The sequence below is a fragment of the Schistocerca piceifrons genome, chromosome X (genome assembly GCF_021461385.2).
Source record: "Schistocerca piceifrons isolate TAMUIC-IGC-003096 chromosome X, iqSchPice1.1, whole genome shotgun sequence".
In the NCBI taxonomy this organism is placed as follows: domain Eukaryota; kingdom Metazoa; phylum Arthropoda; class Insecta; order Orthoptera; family Acrididae; genus Schistocerca; species Schistocerca piceifrons.
In genome coordinates this window covers 203,443,075-203,455,512 of record NC_060149.1, presented here as the reverse complement: position 1 = coordinate 203,455,512, position 12,438 = coordinate 203,443,075, and the positions used below count along the sequence as shown (strand labels likewise).

The 12,438-nt window shown below is 41.7% G+C and overlaps 1 protein-coding gene across 5 annotated transcripts in view; it reads left to right on the top strand.

The window, feature by feature from the left end:
* Positions 1 to 12,438, top strand: part of LOC124723158 (palmitoyltransferase ZDHHC2) — a 279,047-nt gene that overhangs the window by 78,152 nt on the left and 188,457 nt on the right. For all 5 annotated transcript variants that reach the window (XM_047248352.1, XM_047248350.1, XM_047248353.1 and 2 more), the window contains exon 2: positions 632 to 658. In XM_047248352.1, coding sequence (XP_047104308.1) covers positions 632 to 658 — 27 coding nt within the window. The remainder of the gene's footprint in view (positions 1 to 631; positions 659 to 12,438) is intronic.

Genomic DNA, 12,438 nt, shown 5'->3' with positions numbered 1-12,438 from the left:
GTAATAGTCAGACAAATCGTTAACAAATCCTTGCCAGATTCTTGTCAAATGACTTTGTGCTTCATTTTAAATTACCCTACTGTTGACAAGGTGTTAAACTTCACCATATCAAACTTTCCTTTGGCGGGAAGTGTTACTGTTTCATTGTTGCATGCTGTAGGTAACTGAACAATAGAAACTGTTTGTAGAACAAATTTTAATAAATAACAGTTCTTTCTGGTACTTACAGCTACTTTTATTTGCCATATTTGGTACCATTTACTACAAGAAAGGATAGTAGAAGCAAATTGAATGATGAAAGAACTTTTTCTTCTTTGTAAAGTTAGTTACAGCTTTGAATATATTAAGTAATGAGTTTTACTGGGAAAGAATTTTATACATGCAAAATTACTACTGTCAGTTTTGATATTTCTCCCTCTTCCTCCTCCCCAGATGCTTTCCTTATAATCCATGTGTGTAAAAGAGAGTCACTTTGCTCATTTCTTTTGCACACAACATAGCATGTATGCTTCTCAGTTTATTCTGTTTCACACTTCAGCCTCTTTACATTAACAGCCTTGTGTCAATTATTATGTTGTGTGCCACATGGAAATATATTGTTTTTTTAATTTTCGTTTTCTTCTTATTTCAGTCACAGTGGTCAACAATGTAGAGAAAGGTGAGTCGAAAAAGAAATGTAGTAAACTCTGACACTTGCGAGGAAACTAGGATTGTTGGGCTGCACGTAAGACCATAAAATCCATGTTGTGGGACTGTGCATATTCAGTGCGTCTGCACATTAGCAGATGAAGCAGCACTGTTTCACCACCAGTTCCCAATACTATTTCTGGAATCTGTGTTATTTTCAGAATAACAGTTAATGAAACTGTAGCCATTTAGTTATGGCACATGATAGTACTAATTTTAAAATATTATTGTGCAATTGTAGTAATAATCCTTTGATAAGTCGGCAGAAATATGGAACTTGAGGGAATTTCATTTCCACGTGGTGTCAAAGTAAAGTGCTAGAAAATATGAAAGCGAGTGAAAGTCAGAAATGCAAAATATGCAAACACTTGAGTAGCTGTATGTGAACTCATTCATAAAGTTAGCTCAAGCTCTGTGTTTTTTAGGAGGAAGAGCAATGTTAAAGACAATGAAAAGTAATTAAATATAGTGTTACCATTTTTTATGATGGTCCAATGAGCAGAACATTTTTTAGTTTTCTTTTTTTGACATGGATGACAGCAGTAGCTGTTCTCAGAGGCAGTCACGTTTATGTTGTAGGGGGGGGGGGGGGAGGGGGGGAAAGGGGGGCAGTTTGCTGCTGCAATTTCAAAGAATTGCCTCTCGTGCGGAAAAAAAAGATGGTCACAGTGCAGTGTCGTTTTATGTAATACACTACATATTCTCTGGTGTGCCCACTTAAGCTGTATGTGTTAATACATTGAGAGTGATAAATGACAAATCTTAGCAAGAGCATAAATGCCACTGAAGAATTTAGATAAGTAATTTGTATGTCAAACAGAATATTTGTTCATCATGTAGGCTTTATCAGCAACTTTAAATAATCAGATTTCCTAGACTTAAAGCCGAGCGAATCTGACAGGAAAACATTTTTCAGACCTGTCATTTTCTGTCAAACCTATCATTTTCAGGGGAAATTTCAAGATTTGGACAAAACTTTCATGGACTAAAATATGAAAGCATTGCAATTTTACCATTCCTAATATGGTTGAGGAAACCTGTTGTTGTTCAAACCAGCTTCCAGCCATCTCAGAATGGATAAATACAGGTCTTGTATGGCCTTCAAAGGAATCTTATACCATTCTTTGTGCAAAATAGTGGCAAGTTCAGGTAACGATGATGATCTATGTGAAGTAGACCACAGAGGCTCAGTAATATTGCAATCTTGTGACTAGTGGCCTGGAGGGATGTGATAATTCACAAAATCAGTCCTGTACGATGAAAGCTGTGAGAACAGGGGTCCTGCCATCTTCGAACACAGCATCACCATTTACGAATGAACATTGTACCATGACATGAGTTTGACTTGATGAGCCAGAATGCTCACACAATCTGGGCAGTAGCTCAACCTTGCAGAGTAACCATCTGGCTCAAAGGCTGCCCAAATCATCTCCAAACCCCTACCATGTTTCACTCGTGGGGGTATTAACTTGGCCAGAAGTTGGAAACAGCATAATCAAAGACTCGTGTGGCTTAATTACTTTCTTCCATTGCACCATAGTTTAGGCTTTATGGCTCCGGCACCATGTTTTCCTGTTACGGGCATTTGCATCACTGATGAATGGTTTTGGTATTTCATTTTACCCTGCAATTCTGTGCTTACAGAGCTCCCATGTTGTTTTTGTGCTCACAGGCTTCACAAGTTCAGTTCAGCAGGGACTTTTGCAGCTGACCTGTCATGATCACTAAACACATTGCACTGCAATGTATTGGATCAAGTTTTTCTGCTTTCCCTGTACACAGTAGAAACTTAAATGTGCCTCTTGAAATACCAAGCACTTCGGCTACCTTGGTTATGGAAGCACCCATTATTCAAGCACCAACAATTTGCCCACATTCAGACTCACTTAGGTCTGCCATAACAAATTCAAAAATATACAGAACACTGTTCTGATCATGACCTGACTCTTGCAACATACCGAAGACATCACACAGGTACTGTTTATGGTCAAATACAACGGCACAGCATGCAGGCTTGGGTAGTACCTGCATTAATATTCAAGCTTGCATCTCTGAGTGTTTCCATATTTTTGTCCAACCCCTGTACCTGGTTCCAATTTTACGGGTACTTTCCTGTGTCCAGTACATCGAGGGCCACACTTTCATTTGTAATGGCAGAATAAACTACTGTGGAGTTCCAGCATGGATGTGAGAAAGAGGTTGGTCTATTATGCAGTGGTAACTGTAAAACAAGGAGCAAGAATCAATCTTGACACATCACCAGTTACCAACAGAAGAGAATCTCATACAAAATATTGTCCATTTTCACTACTCTCTCTTGTTTGAAAGACCAAGAAATTTTTATTTGAATAATGTATGAAAAATATTCTCAGCTTACATAGTGTATTATCTTAACAGTGGTTCAGATCAGTAGTGCATATTGTTATGTTAAGAGTGCAAAGTAAAGTTTGGTTTAGAATAGTCCAGAATTAAAATTTTTAACAACTGTTTGAAAAAATTTAGAATAGCAGTGTATTGCCATTTGGAAGTTAGTGATAGTAGTTAATTGGAGAAATACACATAAGTTCAGAATATTTTTTTTTATTTTATTTCTGTCTGAGATCACAAAATAACTTGTTTCTTAGACTACTGGTTCAGTTAGCAATGAGCATCTTCATACCTGCAACAAAACATTGGAAACCTAAATGCAACTGGTAGACAGTCTACATCTTAAGACAATAAAATATGCCACAATGAAAAGGAATGTGCTTAAAATACGACAAGGTGTACCTGCTTTAAAACATGTCCTAATGTATGAAGGTGATTCAAATGAAAACCTTAAAAGCGCCATAAAATTTCAAAAACTTGTGTGACAGAGTTGGTAGGTTCAGAAAGTGACAAAATGACCAACAGAAAGCAGAATGATGCTGCATTGCAAGAGAAGGCAGCATCCACAAAAAGATGGCTGCCTCACAGTCAACACACATTGTGAGTGAGCAGTGATCCCTGATGTATGTTTCTGTGTAGAAGTTCATTGCAGAAAGACAGCACAGTATGGTGATTGTTTGTCACTGCAGCAAGTGTACGAGAGGTTTAGAAAGTTTAAAGGCGATGTAGCTTCTGTGGGGTATGCCCCAAGACCAGGGTAGGCTTACTGTGTAGTGATGGACGAGAATATTACCTTGGTGGGGGAGCTCAAAAAGGAGAACAGATGCGTAACTCTGAACAAAATAGCCACAAGTTTGAAGACTAGTATTAGCTCAGCACAGAATATTGCTCACAATGTACTGCACTTCAGTAAGGTTTCTTCAAGATGGTTCCATGTCAGTTGACTGCCAGATCGAAACACCGTTGCTTCGTTGCCTGGGAAGAACTTCTGCATCGTTTCCACATTGAAGGTGATGCATTTCTAGAAAAAACTGTTGTAAGTGATGAGACTTGGGTCCACTGTCACCATACAGAAACATAAAGGTCAAGCGAGGAATGGAGTAACAGCTCATCACCGAAACAAAAAAATTCAGCACTTGACCATCTGGTGGAAAAGCTGTGCTCATTCTCTTCTGGGATGCAAATGGAGTAATTTTGGAACATTACATTGATATGGGAGTGACAGTAACCAGTGTTTCTTATTCAGACATGCTGAAAAGTCAACTTCGCCATGCAGTCAGGAGTAAACAAGGAGTTCAGACTTCAGGAGTTTCGCTACAGTGTGACAGCACCTAACTGCCTACTGCCCATAAGACAGTTGAGACTATTCATGAAAATTAAACTTAAATGTGTGGTTCATCCTCCCTATTCACCAGACCTCACTCCTAGTGACTTTCATCTGTTCAGTGCTTTCAAAGAAGAAGTGGGAGGCAGGTACTACAGAAGTGACAAAGAGGTGAAAATTTGGTATCTATGCGTTTTGAAGCAATGGAACACGTGCACTCAATAACAAGAGACTACGTTGAAAAATTAAGTGTAGTTTTGTTCATTGTTGCAATTAACAACATTATAGCAATTTTAAGATTTTCATTTGAATGATCCTTATAATAAAGCCATGGTGGCATAATCAAAAAATACACACGAAATCAGCTTAGCATTGTCCAGAATGTTTAAAATATGGTGTAAACTAGACCATGACTATGACAATGACAGTGTCATCCTTTTAACAGTGTTTCTGTTCATAACAAACTGTGGTATAGTAGCCACAAAAAATGTTTGTCATAAGCTCGATAGACATTACTACTGTAATCCTACATGTATTGTTCAGTTATACAGGGTTGTCAGAAACAGTCTGAAAAACTTGTAAGCATGTTTCTGTGTAGGTTGCGCTTAGAAATAATTAAGAAAAAAAATTTGATAACGGTGTACCATTTCTGTGTTTATTAACATTGAAGTTAGCCAAACAAGCTGCCGGGCACGCAAATTGAAGCAGCCCACCAGAGAAGCTTAGACTGAACATGTTCTTCATATGGTTTTCTGAAAGTGAACAAGAGGGTGATACGAAAATTGGACATGGGATGGCAGTATGGATTGAACCTGAGCCAAAGGTTTGTTGGTTGATTTTGGGAGAGGGGACCAAACAGCGAGGTCATCGGTCCCGTTGGATTAGGGAAGGATGGGAAAGGAAGTTGCCCATGCCCCTTTCAAAGAAACCATGCCAGCATTTGCCGGAAGCATTTTAGAGAAATCATGGAAAACCTAAATCAGGATGGCCTGATGCGGGTTTGAACCTTTGTCCTCCTGAGCCAAAGGTTGAGCAGTCTTGTACACTATCATGTACACTATAACAACTGACACTAATTGTATCCCTGAAGCCACTTGAATTTGCACTCTCAGTGGCCTAATTGGCTAACTTCAGTGATAATTTACTTGGAAACTGTGTAAAGTTTCAAATTTTTTCTTAACAATTATTTCTGAGCACAATCTACCCTGTAACACCCTTACAAGCGCTCAGACTGTTTCAGATCACCCTGAAAATTATACAAAATGCCATAAAAGTGAAATAAACACTACATAAAATCTATTGTGGAAGTATCAAGTGTAAAAGTATACAGTGATGTAAAATGAAATATGATAAAAACGTGAATAAAGTTTAATTTAAAACTGTTGGAAATGTAATGGTTAAGTGATATGTGATTCTGAGATACTCTTGTGGTTGTATGCGAATTTATTCTTTCTCGGTAAATCTCGATGAAGTCTTGTGGTTATTTCAGATTAAAATAATAACATACACAAGAACGAGCTTATGTGGGGCTAATAGAATAATATAAAAATGATGAAATAACTACGGAATGATGCCAAGGTGATCTCTTGGAGTAGCCACCAGAATGCAACATAGGTGAGAAGTGGTCAGGGGAACTTAACCGACAGAGGGTCTCTCGTACCCTCCGATGCGCCATTAAAAAAAAAGGAATAATAAAACATTGTATCAGTCAATTAATAAAATTATGTAGTGGAATTCAATATATAAACAGAGAAGGGACAATCAAACTAGAGAGTAATAACATCAATGTAAGAAAATGAAGCAAATATATAACACACTCTATAGTACATAATGACAAGGCAAGATATATGCAAGTGAGGCATTCAGTGATTAATGTAGAGCATTGTCAAATAAAGCAAAGTAGGCATTGGGTACAAAATCACGCTGCCCATAGGCACTCTTGCCATCTCCGGTTCTTTGGATCTATAAATCTCAAGTGCTTCTAACAAGATAAGAGCAAGGCCTTTTTGCACCCTGTGGAGAATACGCGTACTATTCTCAATGCTCCCTATAGAGTATAGTATGACCACTTCCTGCTAAATGCAACCCCAAGAAAGTTTTGTTGCGTGTCTGTCTGTGTTTCTTAGGCCTAACATTAAAAGAGGAATTGGTTTGGCCAGTATAATGATGACACCTGTATACCCCAGAGCCACCAAATTTGTAATACGAACTTTCCAACTTACGGTTCATTGCTTCACAGGTGTCACTTCAAATAATGTTGTGGAAACTGCACAGTATTTCAACGAGACAGCTGCTCCTCATCTTCAGTGTGTGCTGATACGAAACTTCCTGGGAGATTAAAACTGTATGCTGGACCGAGAACCGAAACTCGGAACCTTTGCTTTTCACGGGCAAGTGCTCTACCGGCTGAGTTACCCAAGCACAGCTCACGACCTGTCCTCACAGCTTCATTTCTGCCCGTACCTCATCTCCTACCGTCCAAACTTCACAGAAGCTCTTCTGCGAGCCTTGCAAGGTAGAGCACTTGGCTGAAAAAGGCAATGGTTCGAGTCTCGGTCTGACACACAGTTTTAATGTGCCAGAAAGTTTGTTTTCCCCGTATTTGGGCAGCACTTCCCTGTAGATCTCAATGGGGTTTCATCCGTTGCTCCATAGGAAACGAATCACACATCGTTGCTCTAACACCATGGATGTGTGAAGCACAAACGCCATCTTCAACAACTGACAACAGCGCCATGTGGTGGAGCTACCAGCAGATAAGGCCAGCACGAACCAAGAAAGGTGCAAAGCTGGGAATAAATTTGTTGGCTTTGCATTTACAGCTGTAATTCGGCAAAAAATAGGGGCAAAGAGTTTCTGATTTGCCCTTTTATATTGAAAAGGGTGGATGGGGATCTCATATAATCTGACTCCTTCAGCCTTATCTTCAATAGCATGAAGCTCCTAAATCATATCAAGGCTTGTTTCCTACATCTGAGCGTATGGTCATATGTGCCCAACCCAGTGTGCTGTTTTCAATGCCAGGAGATTAGGTACACCACCTTAGAATGTAAGCAAATGTGGCAAGTCTGCCTATGAAGGAGGTGGTTGCTCCTCCCCTCCAAAGTGTGTAAATTGCTCTGGAGATCTCCCTGTCTTGATTAGGGATTGCAGTGTCATCTTCGAAGAAAGGAAAATACAAGAGATTAAGGCATAGAAATGCATCCCATATGGTGAGGCCAAGATCTGAAAGGCCATATAGCCTCCCACATTCACTAGATCATTTGCTTCAGCCCTTAAGAAGTATCTTTAGATAGCCAGCAGTTCTACACAAGCGGAGGTTGCTAGTGTCAACACTTGCACCTGCGTCTGTCAGTGCACATGTCAAGCTACAGTTGTTTCAGAGCCCATAGCCCTCCCAAGAGCGTCAGATAAAGCCACAGTTGCCATTAATGCAGACGTCCCAGTGCCTCCAAAGGCAGAGCCCAGTAAAAAATCCTGCACTGCCTCCACTGCTACTGCGGTAGCTCCTGCAAAGCCCTGACAAACTAGAAAAGCAAATGAGAAGTTTCCATGGCAGGCAAAAATAGGCAGAAAATCATCAGATAATGTCGATGTCAGTAGACTTCATGGATCTGCTGCTGCTTCTTCAGAGCCAGTGGACTGCAAAGTCTGCCCGGGGCAACCACCTTGCCCAAGGCTGAAACTCCACCCATTGTGGGCTCCCCATCCTGGCAGAAAGACAGGGTGAATGTAAACCCTAGTGATAAATAACTTCCATACTACAGTGGAACATGAATGTTTTCAGGATACATTTGGAGGAACTGAAACTCCTTACACAGGCACAGCTCCTATGCTTATGTTTACAGCAAACACATTTCAAAGCCACTGATGCCCCCATACTAATTGGCTGTACCTCTCTCTCTCTCTCTCTCTCTCTCTCTCTCTCTCTCTCTCTCTCTCTCTCTCTCTCTCTCTCTCGTTACTGACCTACAAGCAGTAGTTGTTGCGATTCATGTGGGCCTATACAGGGTGTTACAACAGACTTTCAGGAAACATTCCTCACACACAGAGAAAGAAAGTATGTTATGTGGACATGCGTCTGGAAACTCTTACTTTCCATGTTAGAGCTCATTTTATTACTTCTCTTCAAATCACATTAATCATGGAATGGAAACACACAGCAACAGAACGTACCAGCGTGACTTCAAAGACTGTTACAGGAAATGTTCAAAATGTCCTCCGTTAGCGAGGATACATGCATCCATCTTCTGTCGCATGGAATTCCTGATGCACTGATGCAGCCTTGGAGAATGGCGTATTGTATCACAGCCGTCCACAATAAGAGCACGAAGAGTTTCTACATTTCGTACCGGGGTTGCGTAGACAAGAGCTTCCAAATGCCCCCATAAATGAAAGTCAAGAGAGTTGAGGTCAGGAGAGCGTGGAGGCCATGGAATTGGTCCGCCTCTGCCAATCCCTCGGCCACCGAATCTGTTGTTGAGAAGCGTACGAACACTTCGACTGAAATGTGTAGGAGCTCCATCGTGCATGAACCACATGTTGTTTCGTACTTGTAAAGGCACATGTTCTAGCAGCACGGGTAGAGTATCCCGTATGAAATCATGATAACGTGCTCCATTGAGCGTAGGTGGAAGAACATGGTGCCCAATCAAGACATCACCAACAATGCCTGCCCAAACGTTCACAGAAAATCTGTGTTGATGACGTGATTGCACGATTGCGTGCGGATTCTCGTCAGCCCACACATGTTGATTGTGAAAATTTACAATTTGATCACATTGGAATGAAACCTCATCCGTAAAGGGAACATTTGCACTGAAATGAGGATTGACATGGTACGGAAACAACTGGTTCTCCCGTAGCACTCTCCATACGTGGTCAACGTTACCTTTTACAGCAGCAACTACTCTGACGCTGACATTAGGGTTATCGTCAACTGCACGAAGAATTGCCTCGTCCATTGCTGGTGTCGTCGTCGTTCTAGGTCTTCCCCAGTCGCGAGTCATAGGCTGGAATGTTCCGTGCTCCCTAAGACGTCGATCAATTGCTTCAAATGCCTTCCTGTCGGGACACCTTCGTTCTGGAAATCTGTCTTGATGCAAACGTACCGCGCCACGGCTATTGCCCCGTGCTAATCCATGCATCAAATGGGCATCTGCCAACTCCGCATTTGTAAACATTGCACTGACTGCAAAACCACGTTCGTGATGAACACTAACCTATTGATGCTACGTACTGATGCTAGTACTGTAGAGGAATGAGTCGCATGTCAACACAAACACCGAAGTGAATATTACCTTCCTTCAGTTGGGCAACTGGCAGTGAATCGAGGAAGTACAGTACATACTGACGAAACTAAAATGAGCTCTAACATGGAAATTAAGCGTTTACGGACACATGTCCACATATCATCTTTTCTTTATTTGTGTGTGAGGAATGTTTCCTGAGAGTTTGGCCGTACCTTTTTGTAACACCCTGTATTTACCTCCATAGTATGCAATAGACTCTGAGGCTCTCACAGACATTATTGAACAACTCCCCTATCCATTTCTCATTCTGGGTGATTTTTAATGCCCATAATGTATTATGGTGCTTAAACTGTACATCCACCAGGGATCGAGTCCTGGTGAACATATTGTCTCAGGAGCTCTGCATCCTCAAAACATCAATATGGTGAGGCTCATTTCTTGACGGCTGCTACTGGGTCATCCTCAGCCATTGACCTCTCTTTTTGCTGTCCAGCCCTTGCAGACTCACAAGGGAACCTCCCCATCGCACCCCCCTCAGATTTAGTTATAAGTTGGCACAATGGATAGGCCTTGAAAAACTGAACACAGATCAACCGAGAAAACAGGAAGTAGTTGTGTGGAACTATGAAAAAAATAAGCAAAATATACAAACTGAGTAGTCCATGTGGAGTATAGGCAACATAAAGGGTATTTTCAGGTCAGGAGCGCCGTGGTCTTGTGGTTAGCGTGAGCAGCTGCGAAACGAGAGGTCTTTCCTCGAGTGAAAAATTTAATTTTTTATTTTCATACCATTATTATCTGTCCGTCCGTCCGATGCGATCACTTTTTTGGGAGTGATTATCATATCCACAAGAAAACCTAATTCAGGCAAGGTAGAAGAATATTTTTACCCATTCGCCAAGTGTACAAGTTAGGTGGGTCGACAACATTTTCCTGTCATGTGGCGCACATTCCGTCACCAGTGTCGTATAGAATATATCAGACGTGTTTTCCTGTGGAGGAATCGGTTGACCTATGACCTTGCGATCAAATGTTTTCGGTTCCCATTGGAAAGGCACGTCCTTTCGTCTACTAATCGCACGGTTTTGCGATGCAAAACACAGACACTAAACTTATTACAGTGAACAGAGGCGTCAATGAACGAACGGACAGATCATAACGTTGCGAAAATAAAGAAAGTAAACTTTTCACTCGAGGGAAGACTTAACTAAGGACCTCTCGTTCCGCAGCTGCTCACGCTAACCACGGGACCACAGCGCTGCTGCGCTCACACTACCTTTGATGTTGCCTATACTGCACATGGACTACTCAGTTTGTATATTTTGCTTATTTTTTTCATAGTTTCACAGAACTTCTTCCTGTTTTCTCGATTGATGTGTGTTCAGTTTTTCAAGGCCTATCCACTGTGCCAACTTATAACTAAATCTGAGGGGGGTGCGATGGGGAGGTTCCCTTGTCAGTGGAGTGGAAAGAGACTTTGGATGGAGGATTGCTTGAACAGAAGCCACCAAAATGGATGATCAGCAGGACCAACTGGGCCCTGTTCAGGCAGCTAGCTGTGTTTGAACGCATTAAAGCTCAAGAAAAACCAGAAGAAATGGAGAACTCCATGAGGGTGGTTTTTCTACCGTACGTTCTTGAAGGACACTTCAAGATTGGCAAGCTACTCAAGAAACATAAAATAAAATGTCTTCCGCCCTCCAGCACGGGGCAAACGATGTGGGATTCCGTTAAAGGCAGCGTGAGTCTAAGTAAACCAGGGATATACAGGGTGAGTCGCCTAACGTTACCGCTGGATATATTTCGTAAACCACATCAAATACTGACGAACCGATTCCACAGACCGAACGTGAGGAGAGGGGCTAGTGTAATTGTTTAATACAAACCATACAAAAATGCACGGAAGTAAGTTTGTTAACACAAACCTACGATTTTTTAAATGAAACCCCGTTAGTTTTCTTAGCACATCTGAACATATAAACAAATACGTAATCAGTGCCGTTTGTTGCTTTGTAAAATGTTAGTTACATCCGGAGATACTGTAACCTAAAGTTGACGCTTGAAACCTCCGACGTTCAGTTGCGTGTTGTAACAAACACGGGTCATGGTCGGCGAGCAGCATCTGCAGAGACATGTTTACGATGACGACCGTGTTTACGAGTGTGGCTGTAGTGCACTGTTGTGGTTTGGTCTAGCTGTCGCTGTGTCCACATGTAGCGCTTGCTGCTATTGTTATTCTGCATTCGTCTACGCACGCAGACCAACTGTAGTACACCGTGTTACCAGACGTAACACGGTGACCATGGTATATTCGAACTCTGAAAAGGCGGAGATGATCCTCATCTATGGCGAGTGTCGACGAAATGCAGCTGAAGCCTGCAGGGTGTATGCAGAACGGTATCCGGACAGAGAGCATCCAACGTGCCGCACATTTCAAAACATCTACCGCCAACTGTATGCAACAGGTATGGTCGTAGCACGCAAACGGGTCCGTAACAGGCCCGTCACAGGAGAAGCGGGTGCAGTTGGTGTGTTAGCTGCTGTTGCCACGAACGCACGCAAGAGTACACGGGACATTGCGAGAGCCGGTGGACTGAGTCAAAGTAGTCATGCGCATACTGCATCGTCACCGCTTTCACCCGTTTCATGTGTCGCTACATCAGCAATTACATGGTGATGACTTAAATCATCGAGTGCAATTCTGTCAATGGGCATTAACAGAGAATGCGTTGCAGTTCTACCTTTTTACCGATGAAGCGGGTTTCACAAACAACGGGGCAGTGAATCTACGGAACATGCATTACTGGT